Genomic DNA, 27,533 nt, shown 5'->3' on the forward strand with positions numbered 1-27,533 from the left:
CGACCCAAGCAAAGGACCTCTGTCTTCGTAGGATTTAGCTTCAGCCCACTCAGTCTGAGCCACTCAGCCACGGCCTGTAATGCCCGGTCCAGATTTTCCGGGGCGCAGACCGGCCGGCCGTCCATCAGTAGATAGAGCTGGGTGTCATCAGCATACTGGTGACACCCCAGCCCATACCTTCGGGCTATCTGGGCAAGAGGCCGCATATAGATATTGAATAACATCGGGGAGAGAACCGCCCCCTGGGGCACACCACAATCAAGTGTGCGCCTCTGGGATAGCTCCCCCCCTACTGCGACCTTTTGTCCCCGACCTTCCAGGAAAGAGGAAAGCCACTGTAAGGCCAACCCCTGAATCCCTGCGTCGGCGAGGCGGCACGTCAGTAGCCGATGGTCGACCGTGTCGAACGCCGCCGACAGGTCTAACAGCATCAGCACCGCCGAGCCACCCCGATCCAGATGCCGTTGAAGGTCATCTACTAGGGCGACCAACACTGTCTCCGTCCCGTGTCCCGGGCGGAAGCCGGACTGAAATGGGTCAAGGATGGAAGCGTCCTCCAGGAAATTCTGTAATTGTATCGCCACTGCCCTCTCAATAAGTTTACCCAAAAAGGGCAAATTAGAAACCGGCCGATAATGTGCCAATTGGGCCGGATCTAAAGATGGTTTTTTTAGGAGGGGACGGACCACAGCCTCTTTGAGTGGCGTTGGAAAGTGCCCTTCCGTTAGGGATCTATTTATGATATCCCGCACAGGATATCTAAGATCCCCCTGGCAAGATTTAATAAGCCAGGAAGGGCATGGGTCCAATTTACAAGTTGTTGGGCGAGCCAATAAGAGAATCCTGTCAACTTCCTCCAGGCTGAGGGGTCTAAAGCCATCCAGAGTATAGTCCGAAGACAGGCTCGGGGCCTCAGGTTCGCTAACTGTCTCCAAACTGGCAGGGGGGTCGGGGCGAAGTGACGCGATTTTATCCGCAAAAAATTTCGCAAAAGCCTCACAGCCGATTTCCAATTCAATAGAATTTAACCTGCCTTGTGGCAGCGTTGTAAGTCCTCTAATTATATCAAATAATTGTGCCGGGCGCGAGGTTGCGGACGCAATCTTAGCCGCAAAGAATACTCTCTTTGCGGATTTGATTGCCATCTCATAGGCCTTCAAACTCTCTCTATAAGATGTTCGGGTCACTTCGTCTCGAGTACGCCGCCATTGCCTCTCTAGTCGTCTGAGCTCCCGCTTTTGTTGCCGCAGCTCCCGGTTAAACCAGGGCGACGGTTTCGGGCGGGGGCGCAGAGGGCGCCTGGGTGCGATCTCCTCAATGGCCCTGGAGAGCCCATCGTTCCAGGACTCTACCAGATCATCCAGGGAATCGCCAGCGGGCCAGGTATCCCGTAGAGCCGTTAGGAACCGTTCCGGGTCCATCAGGCTCCGCGGGTGAGCTAAAATACGCTCTCCGCCTAAACAGGTTTTGGGTGACACCTCCATACGGACCTTAAGGGCAAAGTGATCTGACCATGGCACTGCTTCCGTTGCAATATCAGTCACTGATATTCCGGCCACAAAGACCAGGTCTAACATGTGTCCCGCCTGATGGGTGGGTGTTGTAACAACCTGGGAGAGTCCTAGTGTCGCCATGGATGACACCAGGTCCATCGCCTGGCTGGACGCCGCGTCGTCGGCATGGACATTGAAGTCACCCAAGACCAAAAGCCTTGGGTGCTCCAGCGCCCAGCCCGCCGCGGCCTCCACCAGGGATGGTAGGGCGCCGGCCGGTGCGTTAGGCGGTCGGTACACCAGCCAGATTGCCAACCCCTCCCCAACATCCCACATCAGGCCAACACATTCAACGCCCGGAATCTCTGGAGCCGGAAGAGCCCTAAAGGAGTAAGCCTCTCGTATGAAAAGTGCCACCCCACCCCCCCGCCCGCTAGTCCGTGACTGATGAAAGACCGAGTATCCTGGGGGGGCGGTCTGAGAGAGAGCTACCGTCTCCCCTTCACGCACCCAGGTCTCGGTCACGCAAGCCAGGTCCATGTCCTGTTCGGTCAGGAACTCCTGTAGGACAGAGGTCTTATTATTAATGGACCTGGCATTGCATAACACCAGTGACGGAGGCGGGTGATTCAACCTGGCCCCGCTACCTGTCACCTTCGGGATGGGGCGAAGGCTGGAAGGGGGTCGAGCACTATTATGTCTCAACCTCCTTCCCTTATAATTCTGCCTCGTCCCACCGTCATATCTTCCCCTCCCCAGGAGCACTGGAATCCCCAGGCCGATCATCTCCTGTTAATGCCACATAGTGGGTCATTAAAGGCTTACAAAAGGCATGCTCTCAATAATGCTTACACTGACATCACTGTAAGAATTTTGTGGCTCAAGTACAATAGAATCTGAAGTATTGTACTTCCTGCCTCTGCTAGAATTTTCCAACTTGAGTTGGAGCATTCAGCCATATTACTGATAAGATTGTAATCTGTTTATCAGACTTCATGCATGAACAATGAACCATTATACTGGCCATATGCATTCCACCCATGGAACATCCTTGCCAAATATAAGCTCCAGCAACATATAGTATCTCTTGTTACTAATCAGATGCAAGAGAACTTAGTAGATGGGGTGGAGGTTGAAGAAAGCTGTTAAGCATATAAATGGTATTTGTTGCAGTTACATTTTTTTTGTAACTCTTAACGACCACAGTAACACAATAAAATTTGAGTTCAGTGGCACCTTTAAGACAGTTTTATTCATGTGCATGCACATGAAAACTTATACCCAAAATAAAATTTTGTTGGTCTTAAAGGTGCCACTTGACTCAAACTTTGTTCTGTTGCTTCAGACCCACCTGAATCTATCTTTATAGTAATATGTGTGCAGGATGAACAGTGTGCAGGATGGATTGAGATTTTTACATGCATAAGCCTACTTAACCATGGTTATAGTCAGAGTTCTCTCTAAGCTCAGTTAGTGCAAGCTAGCTCACAGTTTTTTAGCCTCCAGCTCACACATTGTTGTCTTAGCTCAGGAAAAATAACCCCAGAGCAAACTAATTTTTGCAGTAGCTTGTAACTTTAATGCCAGTAGCTCACAAAGTTGAATTTTTGCTCACAAGACTCCACAGCATAGGTTATACTGTGCAGTAGTAGTGAGCTAAGATGCAGGAGTTCTTTAGGAAATGTGGTTTACAGCTAGTGTGGGGGTATGCGATGATTTGCCCTCCATTCACTTAAGTGCACTTTCACCTAGTCACTGGCCTATGCAGCTTTAAAGGGGGATTAGTGCGATTCATGGAAAATGTCTATTGGTGGCTGCTAGCCATGGTGGCTAATGGGAACTTCCACATTAAGAGATTAAGTCTTTGAATACCAGTGCCAGAAAGCAACATCAGGAAATATCTCAGCCTATGTGCCCTGTTGTTGGCCATCTAGAGTTACTGACTGACCCCTGTGTGTGACAAGATGCTGGACTAGATGGACCACTGATAGAGCTATTGTTATGTTCTTAAATGTGACTTGCTGGTGGGAAAGTGTAGATGACTGGGGAAGGCAATGGCAAACCACCCCGTAAAAAGTCTGCCGTGAAAACGTTGTGAAAGCAACGTCACCCCAGAGTCGAAAACAACTGGTGCTTGCAAGGGGGACTACCTTTTTTTTAAAAAAAATGTGACTAACTAAACGAAGTGTAATTAATTTACAGAATAATCCACAGTACTCTTTAACTTTCTGTCAAAGAGACTACAGCGCAGGAACCTACAGAGCCACCAAACTGGATGTGTATCCTGAAAAGCTGAGCTCACAATAGTTTAACCATGAGTTTTGTAGAGCCTTGAAAATTAATCATTTGGTTCCGCCCCCCACTACTATAGTTATATTTATGACCTGTTGTACAAGATCCTACTTATTACATTTTTATCCCAGTCTTCCTGTCAAAGGTTGAAAATAACAGACATGCTTTACCTCCTCCCCATTCTATTCTGACAACTACTCTGTGAGGTATGTTAGCCTGATAGATACTGTAGCCAACAGTCATCCCAGAAGCTTGTGACTGTGTGCAGATTTCAATACAAGTTTTTTCCATCCTCGTCCAGTGCTCTGACCACTACAATAATTTAGCTTTATTACTATGAGATTAGATTAAAATAAATATTTTGTGGATTAAAATGTTACAGGTAAGTATTGAAAGAAAATTAGTTTCCAAGGGAAGACTCAACAAATCTTAAATTAATATGGCAGCTGTAATTATACAGCACACATAGTATATACTGCAGTACTATAGTTGACTTGGCTATGTTGACATCACAATTTCCATTTGCCCACCTCTTTGTATGCCTTATTTTCTCATTTAGTTTTTCCTTTGTTGTATTCAAAAGATTAAATCACTGCCTAATCATATCTCGGTTGTTTTTTTTATCCCATAGGTGTAAAAGGTAGAAACCAACTTTGCAGTCATCATGCTGCTCAAGAATATGTGGGCAACTTGAACTGTGCAGCATTGCCTGGTAGTCTCCAAGTCTCATGGTCTTTGCTCTTTTGAACCTGATAAAGAGCACCTATATATTATGTCTGGTATCATCAATATATTCTGTGCTTACTGATATTCAATTTGATACCCTTAGTACACATCTATTATTCTATTAAAAGAATCTTACTAACGTTCCCTTCTCACTTAAATGTCATGTTGTTGCCCCCTTTTGCAGTTTTAGCAATGCATAGCATGCCTTTTGTTTTGCTAATAATTAATAAAGATAACTTTTATAAATCATGGGACTTTTCCAGCACAGGAGTATATATCGAACAATTCCTGTTATTCTTCAAAATATCTAAAAGCGTTATTTCTATATAGTCATTGTTGTGTATATTATAATCTTAAATGTAACTGTTACTTGCTTCTGAATATATTTGGGTAGACTGACTACAGCTATTGATACTATAAATACCATCTTACATTCCATATGCCTGTTACCAGAGGGAAATGCTTCTTAAAGTTATTTTGAGCTCTGGTGTCTTTGGCAAAGCTTAATTGCCTACCTTTGCTAAGCTTGTGATTTGTTTGTTGGAAATATTCTACTTTTGCCATCTGTACACTGCAGTAAATGATTAGAAGCATAACAATGTATTATGAAACCAAACAGTCCTGGGAAAACTTGTCACAATTACCTAATCATGTCTGTGCAACTGTACAAAGCAGCTTTTTCCAACAGAAGCTACAGCATAGCTGCCAAAGTTGACAACAACTTGAACAAGACAAGAAGACTTTGGAAACTGCAGCCATACTGCAGAGAAAAGAATGTTTAAAATAGTGTTTTTAGAATACTGAATAGCTCTTCTTTCACTTATTTCTAGTGTAGGTGCTGGCAGATAATAAAAATTTAGAATATTGCAAAGTGGCTAAAACAATTTATAAAACTGAGAATGGATGGGCATAAAGTAGCAATGGATTTCTTCATTTAACATAAACATCAGCTACTCCCTATGTCCCCTCTCACCTCCCTTTTCTTGTAGGCTTTGCCCACACTATATAACTCAGCTGCAGAGCACATGATTTTTATGGTCTCAAGTAAAATGTCTGCTGATTTCCAGTACCAAGACTGGACAATGCCCTTGTCTAAGACCTTAGAGAGACACAGCCACTCATAAGAAAAAGCACCAAGCTAGATGGATCATAGATTGACTCAACACAACACAGATTGACACACGCATATATTTGTTCTCACATTCTTTCCCATTAGTTGCAGATAATCTTTTCTGGTACCATTAAAAAATACCATAGAATACTACATACCACATACTACAAAAGAACCCCCTACATACATACATACATACACACACATCTATGTGACTGTAGGAACTATATGAAAAACCCAAATTTAAAAACATATTTAAAGTTTCCCAATGTGAACAAATGGGGCATATTATTGAGCCCATTGGCAAGGAGACAGCTGTTATCAGGCTCAACTCCTGAGTCCGCTTGCAGAGAGGGCGGGATAGAAATTTAAAGTAACAAATAAATAAATAAATTCATCATGGTCTCCTTTCTGAGTAGAAGGCATCACAGAACTTCTATTTCCTTACCTGCTTGCTCCCTGTCTTTTATATGCAGCTTCCTATTTTGCAGATAAGGCCCATCCGCTCTATGCACTGCTTAAGAAGAAGGCACAGTGGGAATGGGGGAAGGAACAGCAGATAGCCTTTGCCAATCTCAAGCAAAGCCTTCTACAAGGCCCCGCACTAACACACCCTGACATGACAAGATCATTTTATATTCAATTGGCCACATCTGAGCAAAGTATCTCTGTTACCTTGAGCCAAAAACAGAACGGGGCCATGAGGGTTGTGGCTTACGCATCCTGCAACCTGTCACAGCCAGAAAAACGCTTCACCCCTTGCGAGACGGTGTGCTTAGCCCTAGTATGGAGTCTGGAATACTAGGAATTCATTATAGGGGGAGCAAAAGTTATAGTACAGACCACACCCCCCCTGTTGAAGTATATTCTGTCAGGGAAAATTCAGAACGGGCAGGTCACTAACAGGATTGCACAGTGGACGGTAGCCTTGGTAAACAAAGGCATCGATTTTCAAAAAGAGTCAAAAAGCCGCCCTCTCCTTACAGTCTGATGATTGTGGGAGCAGAACACAAATGCCCTATACCTGAACTTAAAAGGAATATATGGCCCGCGGTGTGGGGAGGATCCCTAGAGGAAGCACTGCTGCAGGGTTTCACATATTGATTTTGTGACAGCTCCTCATTACATGTAGGAGGGAGAGCCGTGACTGAATTTGGAGCAATTAGAACCTCAGACGGATATGAGCTTTCCGGCTCTGCACGTCCCCACTCCAGTCAAGCAGCAGAAATAGAGGCTCTCCAGAGGGTTCTTTTCTTTGAGCCCTTAGAGATCTCCTTAGCAATAGATACAGACTCAGAGTGGGTGATCAAAGCCATCACCATGTGGCTCCCCGGATGGCTTGAGAACGATGGAATGAATTCAGGAGGAAAACCAATACCACACCCAGACAAATGGCATAGTGTGGCTGGGAGTGTTCTAGCCAGAACTGGCCAAACCTGGATTACCCATGTCAAAGGACATCAGAGGGACTCATCCCCTGCTAGCCAATGGAACAACAGGGTAGACAAGTTAGCAAAGGCAGCCACTTATGCAGACCTGGACACAGAGGTGGTGGAAGAATTCTTTCCGGTTTGTGCAGTTACAACTAGAAGGCAAGCTTCCCGATTTTTCCCGTATCTGGACCTGGTCATCCTTCAGGACGGAGACCCCATGATAATACAGCTAGTTGAGGTAGGGAAGGATCCCACTGGCCGGTATGTGATAGAGAAAAAGGAAGGAGTATATTGGGCCATATACAGCGAAGGGAATCCTCATTGGGTAGTCCCTACTGAAACACAGGAAGAGTTGATCCTATTTGTCCATGAACAAGGACACAAAGGCAAAGATGCCACCCTAGAAAGAGTAAGAAAAACTGGATGGTGGTCGGGCATGCGCAAGGACGTAGAACAATGGGTTAATAATTGCCTCTTCTGTGCTACGGCACAAAAGCCCCTATTCAGCATCAAAGGATCGAAGGGCCATGGGCTCGGATCCAAATTGATTTCATTGGACCTCTTCCTAGCACTCCACGAGGATACAAATACTGCCTGACTGTAATAGATCCATTTAGCAAATGGGTCGAGGCATTTCCCTGCCGCAACAATATGGCAGCAACCACGGCCAAAATTTTGTTCAACAACATGTGTAATTGACTCAGATTTAGGCTCACATTTCATTGGGGAAGTTACCAGAGAACTATGTAAGGCTCTGGAAATAAAACAGAGATTTCACATTGCTGCACACTCGCAATTCTCCGGGGCCATAGAGAGAACAAATCGCACCTTAAAGGAAGCTCTCAGAAAAATGGTGCGATCCACTCGGAAGGACTGGGACAAGAAGTTGCCCATCATCCTCATGGTCCTTAGAGGAACAAAGGTGGTACATGGTTTCTCCCCACACATGGTTATGACAGGGCGAAAATGCTGCTGCCAGAAGCATTCTGGATAAACACACAAATCTCCTCTGAACTAGAGCCTGCCTTGGTCACGGATCAATAGGTGTGCACATTGATCGGTAAGCTAAGCAAAGTCCACCGTCAAGTAGTCTGCAGCTAGGAGTTGCCCAACAGAGACTGGATAAGAGATTGGGTTGGGTTCAAAGTCCTCAGCAATGGGAAGTGGGGCAACTGGTGATGTATTGCAAACTGTTCCAACAAGAGCACTCTCTGGCTGTGAAATGGCAGGGGCCAGTAAAAATCTTTCAGAGGGTAACCCCTGCCATCTACCAAGTAGCCATCCTTAGAAGAGAAGCGGAGCCAAGGCTCAAGTATTTCCATTGTTCCCAGTTGAAGGAGTGGAAAGGGAAGCCACCGGAGGCAACCGCCCCTAGCAATCCTGCTGCCCCTATAGCCACAAGGAGATCCATGCCGGAGATAAATGTAAAACAGGCCTCCTTAAGTGCACAAACACAGCCCAACCAAGTTTGCCTAGCTGATACTTTAATGACCCTTTTGGTAAACACCCCCACCCTCCCAAGCCAGCCAAGTGGGGAGGATGCTGTCACATAGATAAGGCTATGGGAAAAATGAGTCTGGAAAAACATAATTCCTTTCGCAGGTTGTGCCCCGGTTGAACAGATCGCTGAAAAATGATGGTAAGTATATTTTATTTTGTGCTACTTGCAGTAGAGGTAGGCGCACCCTTAGCACAAACAGAGAAATTCGGGACGCAGCCACACATTTGGAACTGTTTTGGCCGCTTAGAATCTCCAGGGAATCTTCTGTACTCAGTAACTAGACACGGAAGACTCATTAATGTATATAAATGTGATGGAAAACAGAATCCCAGAGAGGCCATGGCATGCTATTTAGCCTGGAAATTAGCTATCAAAATAAGAGACTTAAAGCACTGCCTGTAACACCCTCTGCAAGTTGTTGTGGGATCTTTGCCTTGCAATTAGTACCAGCAGCTGATAGGGCACAACAGTGCACAACTTGACTAGAGTTTTCCTGGGAGAGACTGCCAGGGAGATGGAAGGAATACTGAAGACCAGGAGCACACAGAGGCCTTTCAGCTGGTGTGTAAGAAGCTGGAAAACAGGACAGGCTATGGGAGCTTTCAGAGAAGGAAAAGAGGAAATATTGGGGGTGGGTGCCCTGCTGAGGATTTGTGTACTACAGCTCAAATAAAGCAGATTTATGTGGTTGTCTTAATGGTGCAACCTCTACACTTTATAGTGGTCACAGTTATTGGAACTAATAACAGAGAGATGGAGATGGAGTCATGAAAGATTTTTTTTTGGGAGGGCGAGAATGCATTCGCAGGGAAAATCATAGTAGGCATTAGGGTTGCCAAGTCCAATTCAAGAAATATCTGGGAACTTTGGGGGTGGAGCCAGGAGACATTGGGGTGGAGCCAGGAGCAAGAGTGACAAGCATAATTGAACTCCAAGGGAGTTCTAGTCATCACATTTAAAGGGACAGCACACCTTTTAAAATTCCTTACTTCCGTAGAAAATAATGAAGGATAGGGGCACCTTCTTTTGGTCCAATCATTTTGAAACTTGAGGGACATTTTGGGGAGAGGCACTAGATGCTATACTGAAAATTCAGTGCTTCTACCTCAAACAACACCCCCCCGAGCCCCTGATACCTGCAGATCAAGTCCCCATTATTCCCTGTGGGAATTGTTCTCCATAAGGAATAATAGTGCCCAGTAACCATTGTCCTCCCCCCCCCCGCCCTGCTTTCTGATGACCCTAAAGCTGGGGGAGGGCCTCCAAACCTGGGGATTGGCAACTCTCTCTCTCTCACACACACACACTTACTGGATCTAGTTCCTCCACAACGATGCCTGAAAAGAACAGGGGTTACGCGGCTCTCGCTCTCACACACACTCTTACTTCCTCGACCCTTCCCATGAAGTACTTCCTGTTCAACTTTAAAGGCACACATTTTGAAATGGGACCTGTTTGCAGGTTTCTAAACCTGCTGGAGTTCAAGAAGTGTATGATGGCTGTGAGGGTGGGGCTTCCCCTGCCGGCCAGCTGGCTGGGGGTGGGGGGAAGCCTGTAAAACCGGGGGATCCCTTGCTGGGACCTGGGGATTGGGAAGCCTAGTAGTCAGGTGGAAGCCTTTAACAACAGTACTGAAATCAATAGTAGCTGTATAATTCCTCTGTTTTCCTTCATATTAATTTTTTTCATGCCCTGGAGAGTTGATACCATGGCATCATATCCTTACTGAGTTCTCGGCCATCCCTGGACATCATCCCCAAATCCCCAGGAATTTCCTAAACCAGAATTTGCAGTCTCTCTGGATTCTATTCCTTTCTACATGTAAAGAAATCAGGTTGAACTAAGGCAAAATCTTATGCTGGTATAATGATTATCAAAGCAAGATGTGTACTTTCTATGTGTTTTTCTCAATTATATAAGCTCTGTTTCATGGTAAAGAAATAAGCTTGCTAAAATTAAAGAAACTGTTATCTGATCGTTTGGAAAGGCTTTCTCCGTGATATGACTTCTATCCCAAATATTATTTGTTGAATAAATCAACAGCAAAATACACATGGCTTGATCTCTCTTTATGTTAGTAAGCAAGGACAATATCATTGGTTAACCATTGTTTGCTGGTAAATGGCTGACAAATCATAAACAAGTTATTCTTTGTCATTTACAAGTTTGCTTCATATGCCTGCTGCTCTTCTGACATATCTCTGCAAGGTCAGCGTGCTTTGCTTATCTCCCTAGGCATTTTATCTCACTTCAGAAAAGACACAGACCATAAATCATTCTAAACTTTGGCCATCTCATTTTCTTTTTAGGGTGGTGTCCTGCCAACTGGCCTGACATTTATATAATAACCAAACATTTATTTATTTTTTGGAAGAGGTCTCTGGAGTATTAGTCTTCCTTCAACTCAGGATCATATTGCAATTTAAAAAAAACCCACTTGGCAGACATGGCTCAGGTAGGGAACAGGGACATTAATATCCCAGCAACTAACTGCGAGGTCAGTGGGAGAAGAACTTGCTCAAACTACAATTTGCCATTGTTCTGAGTGTTATGATAACATGTAACTCTGCAATCCCCCTTTCTAGTCTGAAGTTCCTTTGCAATAAAACAGCTACTTTGAGGTTACTCATTGAATGTCCTGGGAGGATGAAGTGTTTTCATACAGGTTTCTCAAACTTACCATTCTTGATGCCAGATCTGTGTTCATTTATCCTTTGACCTAGGGTTTAGTCTGTTTGACCTATGTAGAGAACCAAAGGGCATTGTTGGCATTTAATGGCAGATAAAGTGTTAGAAGTTGAGCAAGTGAATGAGCGTGAGATTGTCTAGTTGATGTTGTTCAGTCCAGTGTTAGTGTTGTCTGGTTGTACATGGCAGCAAAGCTGGCATCTAGGTTTATTGAAAACTCTGGTACCAGTGTCCATATTTAAGTTAGCTTGTTGTGTTATTGTGGGTGAGGAGTTAAGACTGGGGGGCTATCTGTGTGCAAGGAAAAGTTTGCCCCCCAGCACTTGTGAAAGAGATCTGTCATTATTTAGTAGAGGTTTTAGGTCATTGATGATGTGTTGAGCTGTTTTGCATTATGAACTGTAGGTGACCACTAGTGGTGTTCTGTTATTGTCTCTTTGGGGCCTGTCTTTCTCTAGGTATTGTTCTGGCTTTCTTAATCTGTTTCTTGACTTCATCAGGTGGCTATTTTAGTTCAAAAAAGATTCCTTCAAGTGAGAATCTCTGGCTAAAGACAATAGATTATTTGATATGGCATAGGGGCATGGTATAGGGTCCATTTATCCATGGTGAGAATGCCTATTCCTGAGACAAGGGGGCATCCTGAGTTGCCAGGTTTCTGTATTTTCAGTAGAAGGTAAAAGGTATCTAGTTGAGATTCATGTGGTGCATCTGAAAGGATCCCCCCTCCCCACCTCCGTAAGCATCTGCATGATCTTGGATATAGTCTGATCTACCCATGATGACAGTGGCTCTACCTTTGTCTGCTTCTTTAATTATAATATCTGGATTGTTCCTGAGACTGTCTATGGCCTTCCTTTCAGCATGATGGAAATTCTGTTGTATGTGATGTTTGTTGATCAAATAAGTTTGTACTCTATGGTGAAAGCATTAGATGTAGAGATCCAGTGTGAAATTGCAGCCATCAGGAGGGGTCTATAGGGAATCTCTTTTATAGTGATGTTTCGATAGCAGTTGGTGGTTAGTATCGTGTTCATTGTTGGGTGGGAGAGATGATAGCTTTTCTCTAGTAGATAGTGTGATGTACATTGTGAAGATGTTTGTTCTTTCTTGTCCTGTACCTGGATATATTGAAAGTACTCCTTTAGGTGTAGATGGCATAAAAAGACTTCATGGTCTCCACAGAACTGGATCATCTGTGTGGATTTGGTGGGGCAGAATGACAGTGCAAATGAAAGAACTGATTCCTTTTCTGGGCTGAGTCTGTGTTGTGAAAGGTTTACAATATTGTTGGGGTAGTTCTTGTTCTTTTAATTAGTAGCATGCAGGTTAGTGAGGTCCCCCCCCCTTTCTGTTACAGGTTAAAGGGTTTTTTTCTCTTTGTGTTTTTTCAGCAAATCCAGTTGAGAGCTGTAGATTGCTCATTTTTTCTTGTGGCAGTTTTGCCAAGTAAGTTATTTCCTTATGGAAATGCACAGTTCAAAGTTTCTCCTTCATCAGCTTCTGTTTGTAGTACAGGACGCTGATCAGATATTTGAGTAGCTTCTTGGAGAATGTAAGACAGATTTTCTGCATAGTTTGCAGGAAAACTGGAGGATTTCTAATTCTCAGGGTATAATGTCCAGATTTTTGCACTTTGTAAAATAGAAAATATCAGTCTGTGGCCAGGAATATTTGGGGGGAGGCAGTCAGTGGAACTAATTACATTGAAATTAAAATTAATTTTAAATTAATTGTAAAATCAATTCATTTTAAATTAAATTACTGGAGGGCGCAGGCAGGTAGGGCAGAATGGCCTCATTGCACCTGCACTAGATGGTGTGGGAGGATCTTGTTGCTAGCATCAGCATGTGACCCAGCAGTGAGCTTGTCCCTCGCTGCCCTGGCACAGGCACAGTCAGGTGACAGGCCAGGATGGGCCATTCTGCCCTGCCTACCTCCTCCAGACCTCCATCTCCACATGCCATCTATGGCAGACAGGGCAGCAGGTTGTGAACTCATCCACCCACACCAAGCCCCACAAGGTCAGGTACTTCTCTAGAGTGGAGAAGGGGTGAAGGCAGCATGGCACAGTAGCACCAGATGCCCCAGGTTCCCTTCCTACACCCCCCCCAGTCAACTGATGGAAGAAAGAAAGGAAATTGTGCTTTAGGCCAGCACAACAGTGGCCCAAAATGGTGCAGCGTAAACAAGGTATTTAAATTTAAACAAGAAAGGTAAGATTGAGGAAGATTGAGGTGGGAACATTGCAGATGTGATAGGGGGTGCCGCCTCTAACACCCCACTGCTGGCTATGGCCCTAAGTGACAAGTTTCTTCATGAGGCTGAATTTAACTGGATTGCTGCTGAAGCTCTCCATAACTCTAAAAAGATGTCATGATCTGACAGAGTAAAGATTTCCTGTTAAATATAAGACACAGTAGATTTTTTTTAAATTTTGTTTTCATGCTTCAGATTAAGAACTGATTTCTTCTGGCACAGATTCTCAGATAAATCAAAGACATAAGAATTGGTGATGTTTCCCAAGTGAGCATTTTGGTTGCTTTTGGGAGTGTTATCCCAGATCCATTTCTTCCATTTGCACCATTTTATTGTACAATCCATCTGGCTTCTTCCCTTTCTCCCAAAATATAAACTCACCTGGATACTATGTCATAATTTGAGCTACTTGTCCTATTTTACCAAACATCCAATGGATCTAGCAGGGAAAATGATAACACATTACTAATACTGTGATACACACATTTTCTCTGTTCACCTTCAAGGGCAAATGAAAAAATATTTTTGTAAAGGTGTGCTGGGAGTGTTCTCTTTGGCTCTCTTTCCCAAAAGAGTTGTTAATTATGAAGCTGTTTCTTCTGCAGGGAGTCAGCAAAGACAGAAACAGAGGTCTAACTGTGTGTTAGTCTTTCCCAGGCTTCATACCAGACAAGAAGCTGAAAAGTTTGGGATCAGGTCTCTAGCTCAGATTTATAGCAGCTACAGAACCCCCTCATCTGAATCAGTGCTGTGGCACAGGGAAATTGTCTTTGCCCTTGCACCAGTTTCCAGATTGTAACTCCTCGGTAGCTGCTATTTGCCCCACAGGGGAAAATATGCTAACAACAATGGGACAAATAGTTTCTCACTAGCCATCTGATTCTGGTAAAACTGCATGGAGAAATGAAACAGGCAACACTGTTACCAGACAGAGACCCATATCAGGCTATCCTTGTTTAAATGATACACTGAAGACCCAATAATTTGATCTGATTTGCATTTTCCAGAGATTCACACATAAGTCTGAACATCAAAGTTTTCTTATTTCCCCGCTGGGCAGTGAGGGAGAGGTAGCCATGCTGTCAGTTGTTCCAGAGGTCCACAGTGATATGGACAGTTCTGCCTTGTGCTCTGGAGAACACAGTCTTGACCAGCACCACTACAGAGTAATGCATGGCAGGCAATACTTGCAAGCTCATGGTTCCCTATGAAGGGACTGAGTGCCAGGGAGCCAGGTGGTGCAGCAGCTGTCAAAAGGATATGCCGTCCACAAGGGAGAAGGGTTGGTCATTCATGGCAATCATCTCATGATGGGGCAGGTAAATTGCTCCCTGATTCCTTCCTCTTGCCCTTTTGGGTGGTGCTGTCACTGTCCCTGGGAGCATGACCTCATGGAGAGTGGCCTGCCTTGAGGTCCCGACTATGGCACCCTGTGCGTGGGAAATCTTTCTTGGAGGGTTCTTCTGCTCCCCTCCACTTGTCCCTGTTGAGTGGAATCATAGACTCATAGAGTTGAAAGGGACCTCCAGGGTCAGCTAGTCCAACTCCCTGCACAATGCAGGAAACTCACAAATACCCCCCCCCCCTAAATTCACAGGATCTTCATTGCTGTCAGATGGCCATCAATGTCAAATGGAATTGGGCCTCTTCTTCCTCCCACTGCCCACCAATCCTTCCTCTAGTGGCAACAAAGTGGGGTATGCCCAGGGCCGGCACATGGGAGTAGGCTAAGTAGGCTCTCCCTGCACCTGCCGCCTCCCTGCACCTGATGCCACCCACCTCCCCTCACCCCCGCCTGCCTCTCCACGCTCGCCAACTCCCCTTGCCCCCACCCACCTCTCCTCACCCCTGCCAGCCTCTCTGCACTTGCTGCCACCTCTCCTTGTCCCCGCCCACCTCTCCTCACCCCTGTCCACCTCTCCACACTCGCCGCTGTCGGCCTCCCCTTGCCCCATCCACCTCTCCACACTCACTGCCACCTCTCCTCACCTGCTGCAACCTCCCTACAATCAAAGATGCTTCCTGTGAGCTGGCTTGCCTGTGCTTCAAAGGAAGCCAGCAGGCTCCCTTTGAAGCAGGGGAGGGCCGTGCGTGCAGCCCGATGACGTCACTTCTGAGCGTGCAGCAACTCAGTAGGGGGGCAGCAGAAAGGGCCTTGACCTAGGGGTGCAGACCCCCTAGCACCAGGCCTGGGTGTGCCCTTCACAGGTGCCTGTGAAGAATGGAGGAAGAAAGCTTTTGGGTGTTTGTGCCCCTGCAGACATGGATGCTCTGCCTCAGAGAGATCACTGGAGATGGTGCAGAAATATTTCCACAGGTCGGAGCGGAAATGGGGTTATATGATTTGAGCTGGTTGGACTACACACTGCTGCTTTCTGGCACTAGGCTGGGAGGCTCAAGAGAGGGGTGTATTTGGGGCAGCAGGAACAGCAAGTTTAAATGATCAGTGCCAGTTTGTCTTCACTCATGAACCGCTACGGTCCATGATAAAAGAGAAAACATGACAATTCATGATGGCAGAGCCTCCACAGACATCACTTCATGGACTAGCAAAAATTCATGATGAATTTTTGTTTGTGTGCCAGTTCATGCCCATGCCTACCCACAACACCAATTCATCACAGCATTTTTTCTGTCATGGATTATTCTCATTGCTGCTAAATATAATTGATGGAGCAACTCATAAAGACAAAGGCAAAAGGCAGATAGATGAAGGTTGAAGAATGAATTCATTTTTAATTATAGCTTATTGGCCATTCTAGCCAACTACAGATACAATTATTTTGGACAACTTAAAAACTGGACATTGTTCCAAGGTCACCATTCCACATCACTGCTGAAGTACTGACACACATAATGACAAAATGCCCCCAATTTTCATTGCTTGAGTTATTTGATGCTGAATAGTAGAAAGAACCCCCATGGTCTGCTACTCAAGTCCTTCATGTAATAAAAGAATTAAAATTAAAATTTAATCAAACCTCATGAATGTGCAATGAGATTCTACATTAACTTAACTGGAGGGTTTTTTTCTAAAATTAACCAAATATTTCAGAATTGGTGTTGCAGTGACAAAACACATCGGTAATTAGAATATTGGTAAAATGTTGCTAACATGGTTAACAGATACCCTTTATCTCCTTTACTGTTTTCATATCCCAATATTATCTGTATTTTTACAAGTCATTTTTGAAACAAACTTTGTGGCTATGTACTCCCAAATTATATACATTTTTCCTGATTTCTATAGAACCGATGCATATGTTTGTAGGCTGAGAGTGTAGTATTAGTAGTATTAGTTCAAGTTGGAAGAGATGCTATAGAATCACAGGGAGAGGAAGTTTAACTACGCCCCGCCCCCCCATTTCTTCATGATGCTATAAGGTCTTAGAAACTTGAACAGGTCATTTTCCCATCTCCCTTTGTTTTCCTGGGCTTTTCTTTAAGGAACTTTTATCTACTGTCAGCATTTCCAATATTGGTCAATATTGTCCAAACAGTGCCTGGCAGGATGCTTCTGGGACTCCCCCATGGCCCCACCCCCTGAAGAGAGCCCCAAACCCCAGCACACCCCCACCAGCCCATGGCAGCCAGAAGCATTCCCTGCTTACCTGGAGCCCAGCAGGCCTGAAGAGGAAGCAGCTGAGTCCATTGGCTAGTGGCAGGGTGGAAAAGAGACCCTGGGGCCAGCCTGCTTCAGCTCTGACAGAGAGGGGCAGGCCAGGCCAGGACACCATGGTGAGCACCCAGCCACCTGGAGGTTGGCAGGTGAGGTGATGAGCTCCAAAGTGCTACAGTTTGGCCAGGATGCCCTGCAGGCAGCCAATGCCACAGCCTCCTTTGGCAAGGCTGGCCCACTGAGGCCAGAAGTGGAGCAATGTGTGGCCATTGAGCAAGGAGGCCAGGCTGGCAGGTCAATAGCCAGAGAAGGCCCCAATGGTACTCCAGATGGGGCTGGGCATCCCAGCTGAAAAGGGGAGGCAGGGCTTGAGACAGGGGTCAATAGGGGGATGTGGGAACCTGGGAGGGGCATAAAAAGAGGCCTAGTAAGGTCATTGAGGAGGCTGTCAGCTGGAAGACTAGGCTGTACACGAAGAGAGGGAGCCAGCCCCAGCAAAGGTGGAGGAACCACCTGGGTGACATCAATCTGGTCCCTGCCCCATCTGAGACCTCTGGCCAAGGGAAGAAGATCCCTCCAGGGACAAAGGGGATGACAGTCACTGGAGGTGGAGCCTCAGCAGAGGACCTGTGGCATGACAAATATATATGCTCTGTCACCAGTTATTTAGTTAATTTGAAAACTAATTTTTGCAGTACTCAGAGAATCTCCTGAGTATGCTGAAATCCGCAACTTGGCTGCAAGTGGCCCCAGTAGCTCCAGTGCAGACTTCATTTTAGAGGTGGTGCCTCCCAAAGGTAACTTGGTGGGCATAGATGAAATTCCCAAACTCCATGCCACTCAACTCAGGAGCATGCTGCAGAAACTTCCATTTCTGTAGTTAACTCATGAGCAGCTGCCATCAGGAGTGCAAGTGGGTTATCTCATTATCTCCCTTTGATTCAGAAAGATTTTGCTGGATGGAATTTCCTTCCCTGCTGATATTACTGACTGCAATGTTTCTCTGGTTCTTTGGAGATGCCAGGCCATTGTGATTCCACACTGGAAGCTGTTCAAAGGGTGGCTGCTGTTGAATATTAGTTAGCAGGCAGGCCTAGTTGAATCGTGCAAGTCAGGTACCAAGTCATTCAATGGTTGCTGCAAAGCCCATGCCTGGCTCTGATGAGTCTTTCTCAAAGGTCAAAAAGCCCTGGACACAGCCTGGCCCCATCCCCCTGCCCTTTACTGACAGAATGCTGTAGCTGCCTAGCAACAGCCACTGAAGGCCTCCATTTGTTAAAGCTACAGGCATTCCCTTTATGAACTGGGTTCTTTTAAATCCCTCCCCCCCATATTATTTTAGATTTCAGATTTTTATGCAAACCTGGGGTGTTTATCAGGTTTGTAGAAAGACATGTCTTGCCTTGTCTTGCCTGCTTATGGCTACAAATGTACTTGTGGATTTGACCAATTTAGCTGTTGGAATACGTAAATAGGAACCCATAAGTAACCTGTGGAAAGAGTGCAACTCTTCCCCTCTGTGTCTTTCCATTTCCCCCTTCTCTAATGACTTCATTCATTCATTCATTCATTCATTCATTCATTCATTCATATTTTTAAACTGCCCTTCCCTGTGGGACAGGCATCAATATAAAAATATGCATACTAAAATCATAATTAGAACCCATCATATAAATACAATAGCAATAACCTAAACCAATAAGATGGTGATGGAACTGCCAGAAATACGCTGCTGTCTTGTGGGTGGGAGGATGAGGCAAGTGAAACAGGAGTGCCAACCAGGCTGTCTTCAACCAAATACCTGGTGGGACACTTATGCATTGCATGCCCTAGGAACTGCATTAAATCCCGCAGGGCACAGATGTTATCTGGGAGCGAGTTCCATCAGGTTGAGGCTGAGGCCAAAAATGCCCTGGTCTGAGTTGAGGATAGCTAGATGTCTCTCAGGCCGAGACCCACCAGCAGGTTCTTATAGACCTAATGTAATGCTCTTTGTGGGGGTATACCAGAAGACATGGTCCCAAAGATGCATGGATCCATGACCACTAAGGGCCACTTCACATTCTTTCTCATCTCCTTCCCTTCAGTCAGTCTTCCCCATCTCTCTCCACCATTCTTTTCTCTGTCAATCTTCCTGTCAATACTCCATCAATCTTCTTTCAACCTGCCAATGTGCCCTTCTCTCTTTTGCCCCACCCCTTCTCTGTCAATCTTCCCCCCTTCTCTATCAACCTATTCCCTCTCTACTTCTCCCCCTCTTTCTCCCCTCCTATCTGTCTACCTGTCCCTCTTTTTCCCCCATCCCTAGTCTGTCAATCTTTTCTTCCCCTTTTTTTCAAGCTCCCCATCTATTTTCCTCCTCCCCTTCTCTGACAATTCCCCCTCTTTCCTTTCCTCTCCCCTTATCTGAAAACCTATCACCTCTCTTTTGCCCTAACCTTCCAATCAATCTTCCCCTCCCCTTCTTTGTCAATTTACCCTAAAATATTTGTCTCCCCTCCCATTCTCTTTCTTCCCCCTTCAACCTCTCGTCGACATTCCCTCCATCTCTCTTTCCCTTCTCTTACTGGCTGCAGCAGCTGTGGTTTCTGGAAGCTCTCTGTGCCCAGTGTGGCTCCTCTGTCACTAAGGTTGTCATAGCTCCAGGTCTCACAGTGAAGCCACAGTGGCAGCTATAGTGTCAAGGAGGTGATCTAGAGCCAGGGCAGCTCCTGACATCTGCCTCTGTGGCTGGGCACAGAGCAGCTCCCAGCGTCCAATTGCACCTCAGCTGAGCCAGGAGTGGCTCCCATACACCAACATTGTGACCTGTGAAGAAGAAAGGCAAACCTCCAATGCATTTTAAAAGATTTTTCTGCAACCTTAGGAGGTCCCCAAGTTTGCAGGAAATGTGTTTAGTGTTATTGTGGCCCCAATCACTGGATTCAGACATCCGCAGATGTGAGCCATACTGGAAAAATAGATTTATAGATTATTATTGGTTTAAAATGTTTGTGTTTTCCTTTCCACCCAACTTTATCCCCTACAAATAAAAGAACAAATGATAAAGTGATGAAATGTGAAATGCCCCTGCTGCCCAAGAGCTGCAACAAGTCAATAATACCTATGAAAAACAAAAAGATATCCATGCAAGGTCTGGACGAGATTAATAATGGACTATCATAGTGTGTGAATTAGAGAACAAGTCCTCAAAGTGGAGGGATGTGTAATGACAGAAGACTGATGTGTTGCCTAGTTACCCTTATGCATTAGTGAGTGCTGTCAGCTAAAATACATTACACCAGGAAATGATAGAATTAGGGGAGTAGGCAGAAGCTCAGATGTTACACAATCTGGCCCTCCAGTAGCATGAGAAGAAAAACACCGCATATAAAAGCTGGTTTTTAAGGGGTAATAACTACCAGTTACTGTCTTATGAGATGCCTCTGCTCATTGTGTTTTGTTCTACAGTGTTAGATTTGTTTATTGCAAGAGAACATCCTAGACTATCACCTTCAGAATGCTTCAGCAAATGTAATCATTTCAATAACCTGTGTGCAAAGTGCTTTTTGACATTTACTTCCAAGTAGAATGAGCATTGAACTGAAGAGATTCTTCAGAGAGAGTGAGGGATCACAATATTTTAAAACTAACTCACATTCATGATTGATTGGTTCAATTTAGGTTGAAGAGGAGGAAGCAAGAGATATGTAGAAACATATTCAAGGAGAATATATGTTCTTCCAAGAGGGGAAAATGTTAATTTTGCTTAATTGCAAAATGGAGTAAATAGTACTAAATTGTTACTTACAGGTCCAGGCACAATAATCTGGAAATATTGGTCAATGAGCAAATCCAAGGAAACCCACAGAAGGATCAGGTAAAATGTTCCAGACCAAAGATTCACAGCAATCAACATTGCATGACATGAAACCCGCGGAATATATCTCTCTGAGGATTCAGGTTCAAACATATGCATAATTGGTTTTTACATTACTCCACATCTCAATAGTTACAGGTGGGTAGCTATGTTGGTCTGCAGTAGATGATTTGCATCCAGTAGCACCTTAAAGGCCAACAAGTTTCCAGGTTTCATCAGATGAAGGAAGCTTTGACCAGGGTTTGGAAGTAGCCAGGATTTGGAAGTTTGGGGGACATTTACATTTTTGAGGGGCACTGATGCACCCCACAGCGTCCCTCTAGTTGCTTTCCCTCTCCGACACCCTCCCCACCAAGGAAGGCAGGAGGAGTGACAGGCAGGGCTGGCCCTAGCCCTTCTGGCTAGGCAGCACAGCTCCACCCCAGTCACCAGACCTGCTGCCTACTTGCAAGTAGCCCCATGCCTGCCACCTACTCACGAGTAGCCCCATGAGTAGGCAGCAGGCATGGGGCTTTTTGCAAGTAGGTGTCAGGGTGCAAGGCTACTTGTGGGAAGGGACAGCAGAGGAGGGGGAGAGGCAGACAGCAGAGGCTAGGAGCAGTGGCAGCGATCGGGGCTGGGAGGGAGGGGAAGAGGTGAGGAGAAGCGGCAGCAATCAGGGCAAAAGCAGCCTCCCACCTCCCCACCCTAGTTAAAGGGCCCGACAATCAGCGGCTTTGCGAGCTCTTTAACTAGCAAGGGGGCTGGGGCTGCTTCTGCCTCCAGCCCTGGACACTATTTTAATGGCGGGGAAGGGAGGGTGGTGGCAAGGGGCAGGCAAGTAAGAGCTTTCCTTCCCACCTCTCCCTGCTGCTTTCCCCACCACCACCCTCCCTTCCTTCCCCACCTTTAAAATAGCATGCAGGGCTGGAGGCAGAAGCAGCCCCAGCCCCAGCCCCCCTGCTAGTTAAAGGGCCCATGAAACAGCTGATCATTGGGCCCTTTAACTGGGGCAGGGAGGTGGGGGGCTGCTTTTGCTCAGGCTGGCACACGCTATTTTAATGGTGGGAAAGGGAGGGAAAAGAAGATCTTTCTCTTCCTTCCCTGTCACTCTCGTCACCACCCTCCTTTCCCTCTCCACCACTAAAACAGCCAGCGGAGCCAGCAGCAAAAGCAGCCCCCAGCTCCCTCCACCAGTTAAAGGGCCCGCAAAACAGCTGATCAGTGGGCCCTTTAACTCCAGGGAGAGGCTAAGACTGCTTCTGCCCCTGGCCCACCTAATCGCTCGCAGGGCCAGTGGCAGCCCGTGGAATCATGGCAGAGGCCCTGGGGGCTGGTTTGGGCCTCCAGTTAGGGGACCTTGCCCAGAGGTTGGAGGCTGTGCCCCTACAGGCCCCCTCATAGCTATGGGCCTGGCTTTGACTCTTATGGTCCTTCAGGGCTTTTTTTGAGCAGGAATGCACAGGAATGTAGTTCCAGCTGGCTTGGTGTCATGGGGTGCGGCCTAATATGCAAATGAGTTCCTACAGGGCCTTTCTACCAAAAAGCCCTGTGTGGAACAATGGTGATGGCATGGGGTGTTACCTAATATGCAAATGAATTCCTGCTGGGCTTTTTCTACAAAAAAGGCCCTTTTTCAAAATAACCTACAATATGAATTGTGGTTCCAGAATCATGAACTGGATACAAGACATTCAAAATAGCAGGCAAAGATTATAATAAATGGACTTTTAACAGACAGTTTTGAAATAGAAAAGGATACACATCATGGATGTTCATTATCTCCATTCTTATTTATACTTGCAATGGAGGTGTTGGCCTCCATGATAAGATCCAAACAACATAGGACTGAGAGTCAATGAAATTTAGAAGCTATGCAAATGATGTTGTCTTAACAATCAAAGACCCCCATACTTCATCATCATATACTGTATAATTGAACAGACTGAGGAGTTTGGACCCTTTTGAGGATACAGAATTAATAGGGAAAAAAATAAAACAATCACAAAATTTTTAACACAAAAAGAAGATGCTGTTAAGAGAATCACAGAATATGAAACCACAGTAAAGACAGTTAAGTATTTGGATATATATCTGTCTGGACAAAATGAAACACAGTTTAAGAACAATTACAAAAATACAATAACAAAAATATGAGACTTGACAAAATTGTCTAAACTAAAAGTATCATGGCTGGAAAGAATATCCACAGTAAAAATAAATATGCTGCCAAAATTGAATTTTCTTTTTCAGATGCTACCAATTTCTATACAAGAAAACATTCTGATGGACCAGCAGAAACAAATAAATGCATTTATTTGGAATGGCAAAAAACCAAGGATTATATTTAAAGTGTTGCAAGATTGCGGGGGGAGGGGCAGAATTGGCAGTTCCTAATATTACTATACACCATCAAGCAGTTAAACCAGTTTGGCGTAGTGGTTAAGTGCATGGAATCTTATCTGGGAGAACCGGGTTTGATTTCCCACTCCTCCACTTGCACCTGCTGGAATGGCCTTGGGTTAGCCATAGCTATCTCAGAGGTTGTCCTTGAAAGGGCAGCTGCTTGAGAGCCCTCTCAGCCCTACCCACCTCACAAGGTGTCTGTTATGGGGGGAGAAGATATAGGAGATTGTAAGTGGTTCCAAGAGGACCTGCGTGATCCGGTGCCCCCTGGTGGGTCGTTAGATGAACTTGTGGAAGACTGTTATCCCCGACTCTCCACTGCCATCGACGACATCGCCCCCCAGCACCCTCTACGCTGCCGTACCAAAGCAGCTCCCTGTAGTCCCTGGACCTGCTAAGGATAAAATGGCAGCTTAGATTGTTAGAGAGACTGCAGCAGCGTGCTCGTGATGAAGAGTCCAAAACCTCTTATAGAACGCTTATGAAAGTCTATGAGAAGGCTGTGAAGGCTGCTAATAAAACTTTCTATGCGACCTCCATAGAGTCTGCAAAGTTGCGCCCAGCCCAATTATTTAGAATGAATCGGTCTCTGACAACTTTGCCATCGAGCAATCAAAAAGACAGAGAATTGGATATTGACTCTGAGGCTTTTGCGACATATTTTGCAGATAAAATCTTGACTCTCCACCAGGACCTCCCAGCCATGGTTGATACAGTATGTGAACTGGAAGCCCCTTGGCTGTCGGATGGTCCAGCATTGGACCCCTTCAACTCACATTGGAGGATGTTGACAGGATCCTAGCTGCAGTGAAATCTACCACCTGCCCCCTGGATCCCTGACCATCCTGGCTTGTGAAGGCTTGCCAGGATGGTACTAGGGACTCTCTGGATGATATTGTTAATCTGTCCCTGACAAGTGAGACATTCCCAGAGATGCTAAAGGAGGCTGTAATTCGCCCGCTTTTGAAAAAACCTTCGCTAGACCCTAGTGTGCTAGTTAACTACCGCCCAGTTTCTAACTTGCCGTTTCTGGGAAAGGTAGTTGAGAAAGTGGTAGCGAAGCAGCTGCAGGTTTTCCTGGATGAAACATCTGCCCTGGACTCATTCCAGTCCAGTTTCCGCCCAGGCCATGGGACAGAGATGGTGCTAGTCACCCTCACAGATGACCTAAGAAGGCATCAGGACCGGCAGGTAAGCATTGCTGATTCTTCTTGACCTATCAGCAGCACTTGACACAGTCAACTATGACCTACTGACCCACTGCCTTGCTGTTACCGGTGTGTGGGGGGTGGGGCCTTATAATGGTTTTCCTCCTTCCTCTGGGGACAGGGACAAAGGGTGATACTTGGCAAGCAGACCTCCCTTATATGTGGAATGCTACAGGGAGCTATTAACACCTATATGCGCTCCCTTGCCCAGATTGTGCAAGGCTTTGTGTTGGGTTGTTACCAGTATGCTGATGACACCCAACTCCATCTGTTGATGGATGGTAGACCATCTTCTGACCCTGAACAGCTGTCGAAGGCATTAGGAGCTGTGGCTGGATGGCTACAGCAGAGTCGACTGAAGTTAAATCCAACTAAGATGGAGGTCCTGTACCTGAATCGAGGGGGTGTGATTCATGCATCCAGCTCCCAGCTCTGGACAGGGCCATTTTGGTACCAGCTCAGCAGGTGAAGAGTCTGGGAGTGATTCTGGATGCCTCCCTTTCCATGGAGGTCCAGGTCACAACAGCTGCATGGTCTGCCTTCTTCCACCTATGGCAGATCAGGCAACTAGCACCATACCTATCCTCCCAAGATTTGGCTACAGTGATCCATGCAATGGTCACTTCCAGGCTGGATTACTGTAACTCGCTCTATGCTGGCTTGTTCCTGAAACTGATTTGGAAACTGCAGCGGGTGCAGAATGCGGCAGCTCGCCTGCTGACTGCATCACCTATACAGGTGAGCATATGGCCAGCGCTCCGCAACCTGCACTGGCTGCCTATAGCATATCAGATCCATTTCAAGGTGTTAGTTTTGACTTTTAAAGCCTTACGCAGCCTGTGACCAACATACCTACAAGACCATCTCCTTCCATATATGCCCCGGAGGTCGCTTCGTTCGGCCTCCCAGGATCATCTGACAGTCCCTGACCCAAGGGATGCCCATCTTGCCTCTACCAGGTCCAGGACTTTCTCGGTCCTGGCCCCAACCTGGTGGAATCAGCTCCCAATAGAAATCCGGGCGCTACCTGGCCTACTGGCCTTTTGTAGGGCCTGTAAAATGGAGCTGTTCCGCCAGGTCTTTGAATGAGGCAGCAGGCATCCATCTATTAGATCGGTTGGCCTCTACCTACACCTTTATGGCCCACTGCATCACTGTATTGTGGATCTATACCATCTTGCTCATATCACCTTGCTGAACTAACTTACTGCACTTACTGAATGTTGAATTTGTTTTTTATTATGATTTTAACTTAATGTGATTTTAATTTAAATTGTTGTACTCTGTTCTGAGCCCTCCAAAAGGGGGAAGGGGTGGAATAGAAATAAAATAATAATAATAATAATACAGACTCTGGGATCCTTAAGAAAAAAAAATCAGCCCCATGACATCTTTATAATGTCACCAATATATGCATATCATAATAAACATGAGAGAAGAAATAATGATTTCTTAACTTACAAAGATATGATAAACACCAAAGGTGAAATCAAATCTTGGCAAACCTTCCTTCAAGAAGGAAAGAAGATACAATGGCTAGTTTACCTTCAATCAATCTCCAGACTTAAGAAAGATGTTTTTACAGAAAGAGGAGTAAGAAATTTGACTGAATTTGAAAAAATATTTGCACAACATAAAGACCATTTGCTAGGATGGCTTTACAAATTATTACTCCAACAAGATACAGTGACAGAACAAATTAAATATGCATGATGAAATGGATGCAGAATGTTGACAAAGAGATATCCCTTTCACACTGAGAAAATCTATGCATAAAAGGTATTAAATTTACAGCCTGTCAGGCCTTAAGAAAAAATTGGTGCAAGATGTTCTTCCAATGTTATTTTACTCCAATTGATATTCACAAGATGGATAAGAACTGTAAAGAAACTTACTGGAGATGCAAAGAAGTAGAAAGCACGTTTTTACCACATGTGGTGGTTTTGCAAAAAAACAACAACATTAATACTGGATTGAAATTTGCGCATTCAGAAAATTCTTAATATTAAATTCCCATTGAATCCAGAGACAATGTTATTGGGAACGATTACTCAAATATATGTTAACAGCTGCAAGAATACAGTTTGCATCTATTCAGAAGACAGAAAATTGTCCAATAAAAGAAGCCTAGTGTGACAAATTTGCTGAATAGTCTGTAATGGAAAATTAATAAACCCAGTAAATAGAAGACCAATTGAAGAATTTCAGTAGAAATGGAAAGCATATTACTCAAATTATAGTCAAGTTTAATAACGGATTGTAGTGATTCTGACCCAGAAATCACTAGACTTTGGTTCTGAAGTCTGATTCTAAAACTTTGGCCAAGAGGCTTTTCTTCTTTAAGATTCCAGCTAGGCCTATTGACTGCAAAACAAATGTCTGTGTTCCCAGAGATAATTGAAATGGAATGTGGCCTTCCGAACTGCTTGCACCTGTAGGAGTTGGTACCATCTTACCAGCTAGTCCCTCCATTAAGAGATCCTTTCAGTTGAAGATGTGAGAACCAAGGCCACTCTTAAATCATGTAAATTGTATATAGCAACTAATTAAGGATTTACATCACCTGCTTGATTCTGATTGGCTACTAAGGGCCCCAGTGACTAATCAGACCCATGCATAAGTTTAGCTATGCTGGGTTTGTTGAATGACTCTTGACTCGCTCAGGTTAGAGACACTTTAGTCGAGTCAAGTTTAGTTTAATGCGGTCAGAGACCCATCCAAAAAAAAAGAAAATAGGTAACAAGTGGCATTAAAAAAACAAACAAACAAACAAACCAAGGAATACAATTGAACTTGAGCACAATACAAAATATTATACATAAAAATTTCAGTTCCATTTCTAGGTATAAAACACTTCTAGTTATAAAACATAAAATTAAAATATTTCATAGACATTTAAATGTTTTTATCCATTAGTTGTTTACGGAGTCTCATGGCTTGTACAGCAAACATTGCAGCC

The 27,533-nt window shown here is 45.1% G+C and overlaps 1 protein-coding gene across 1 annotated transcript in view; it reads left to right on the top strand.

Annotated features, from left to right (window-relative positions):
- Positions 1-4,757, top strand: part of LOC132575544 (coiled-coil domain-containing protein 102B-like) — a 104,942-nt gene extending 100,185 nt beyond the window's left edge. The window contains exon 6 of the mRNA XM_060244355.1: positions 4,417-4,757. Within this exon, the coding sequence (XP_060100338.1) occupies positions 4,417-4,422 (6 nt within the window). The 3' untranslated portion in view covers positions 4,423-4,757. The remainder of the gene's footprint in view (positions 1-4,416) is intronic.
- The last annotated feature ends 22,776 nt before the right edge of the window (positions 4,758-27,533 follow it).

This window comes from Heteronotia binoei, chromosome 7 (genome assembly GCF_032191835.1).
Source record: "Heteronotia binoei isolate CCM8104 ecotype False Entrance Well chromosome 7, APGP_CSIRO_Hbin_v1, whole genome shotgun sequence".
Lineage (NCBI taxonomy): Eukaryota > Metazoa > Chordata > Lepidosauria > Squamata > Gekkonidae > Heteronotia > Heteronotia binoei.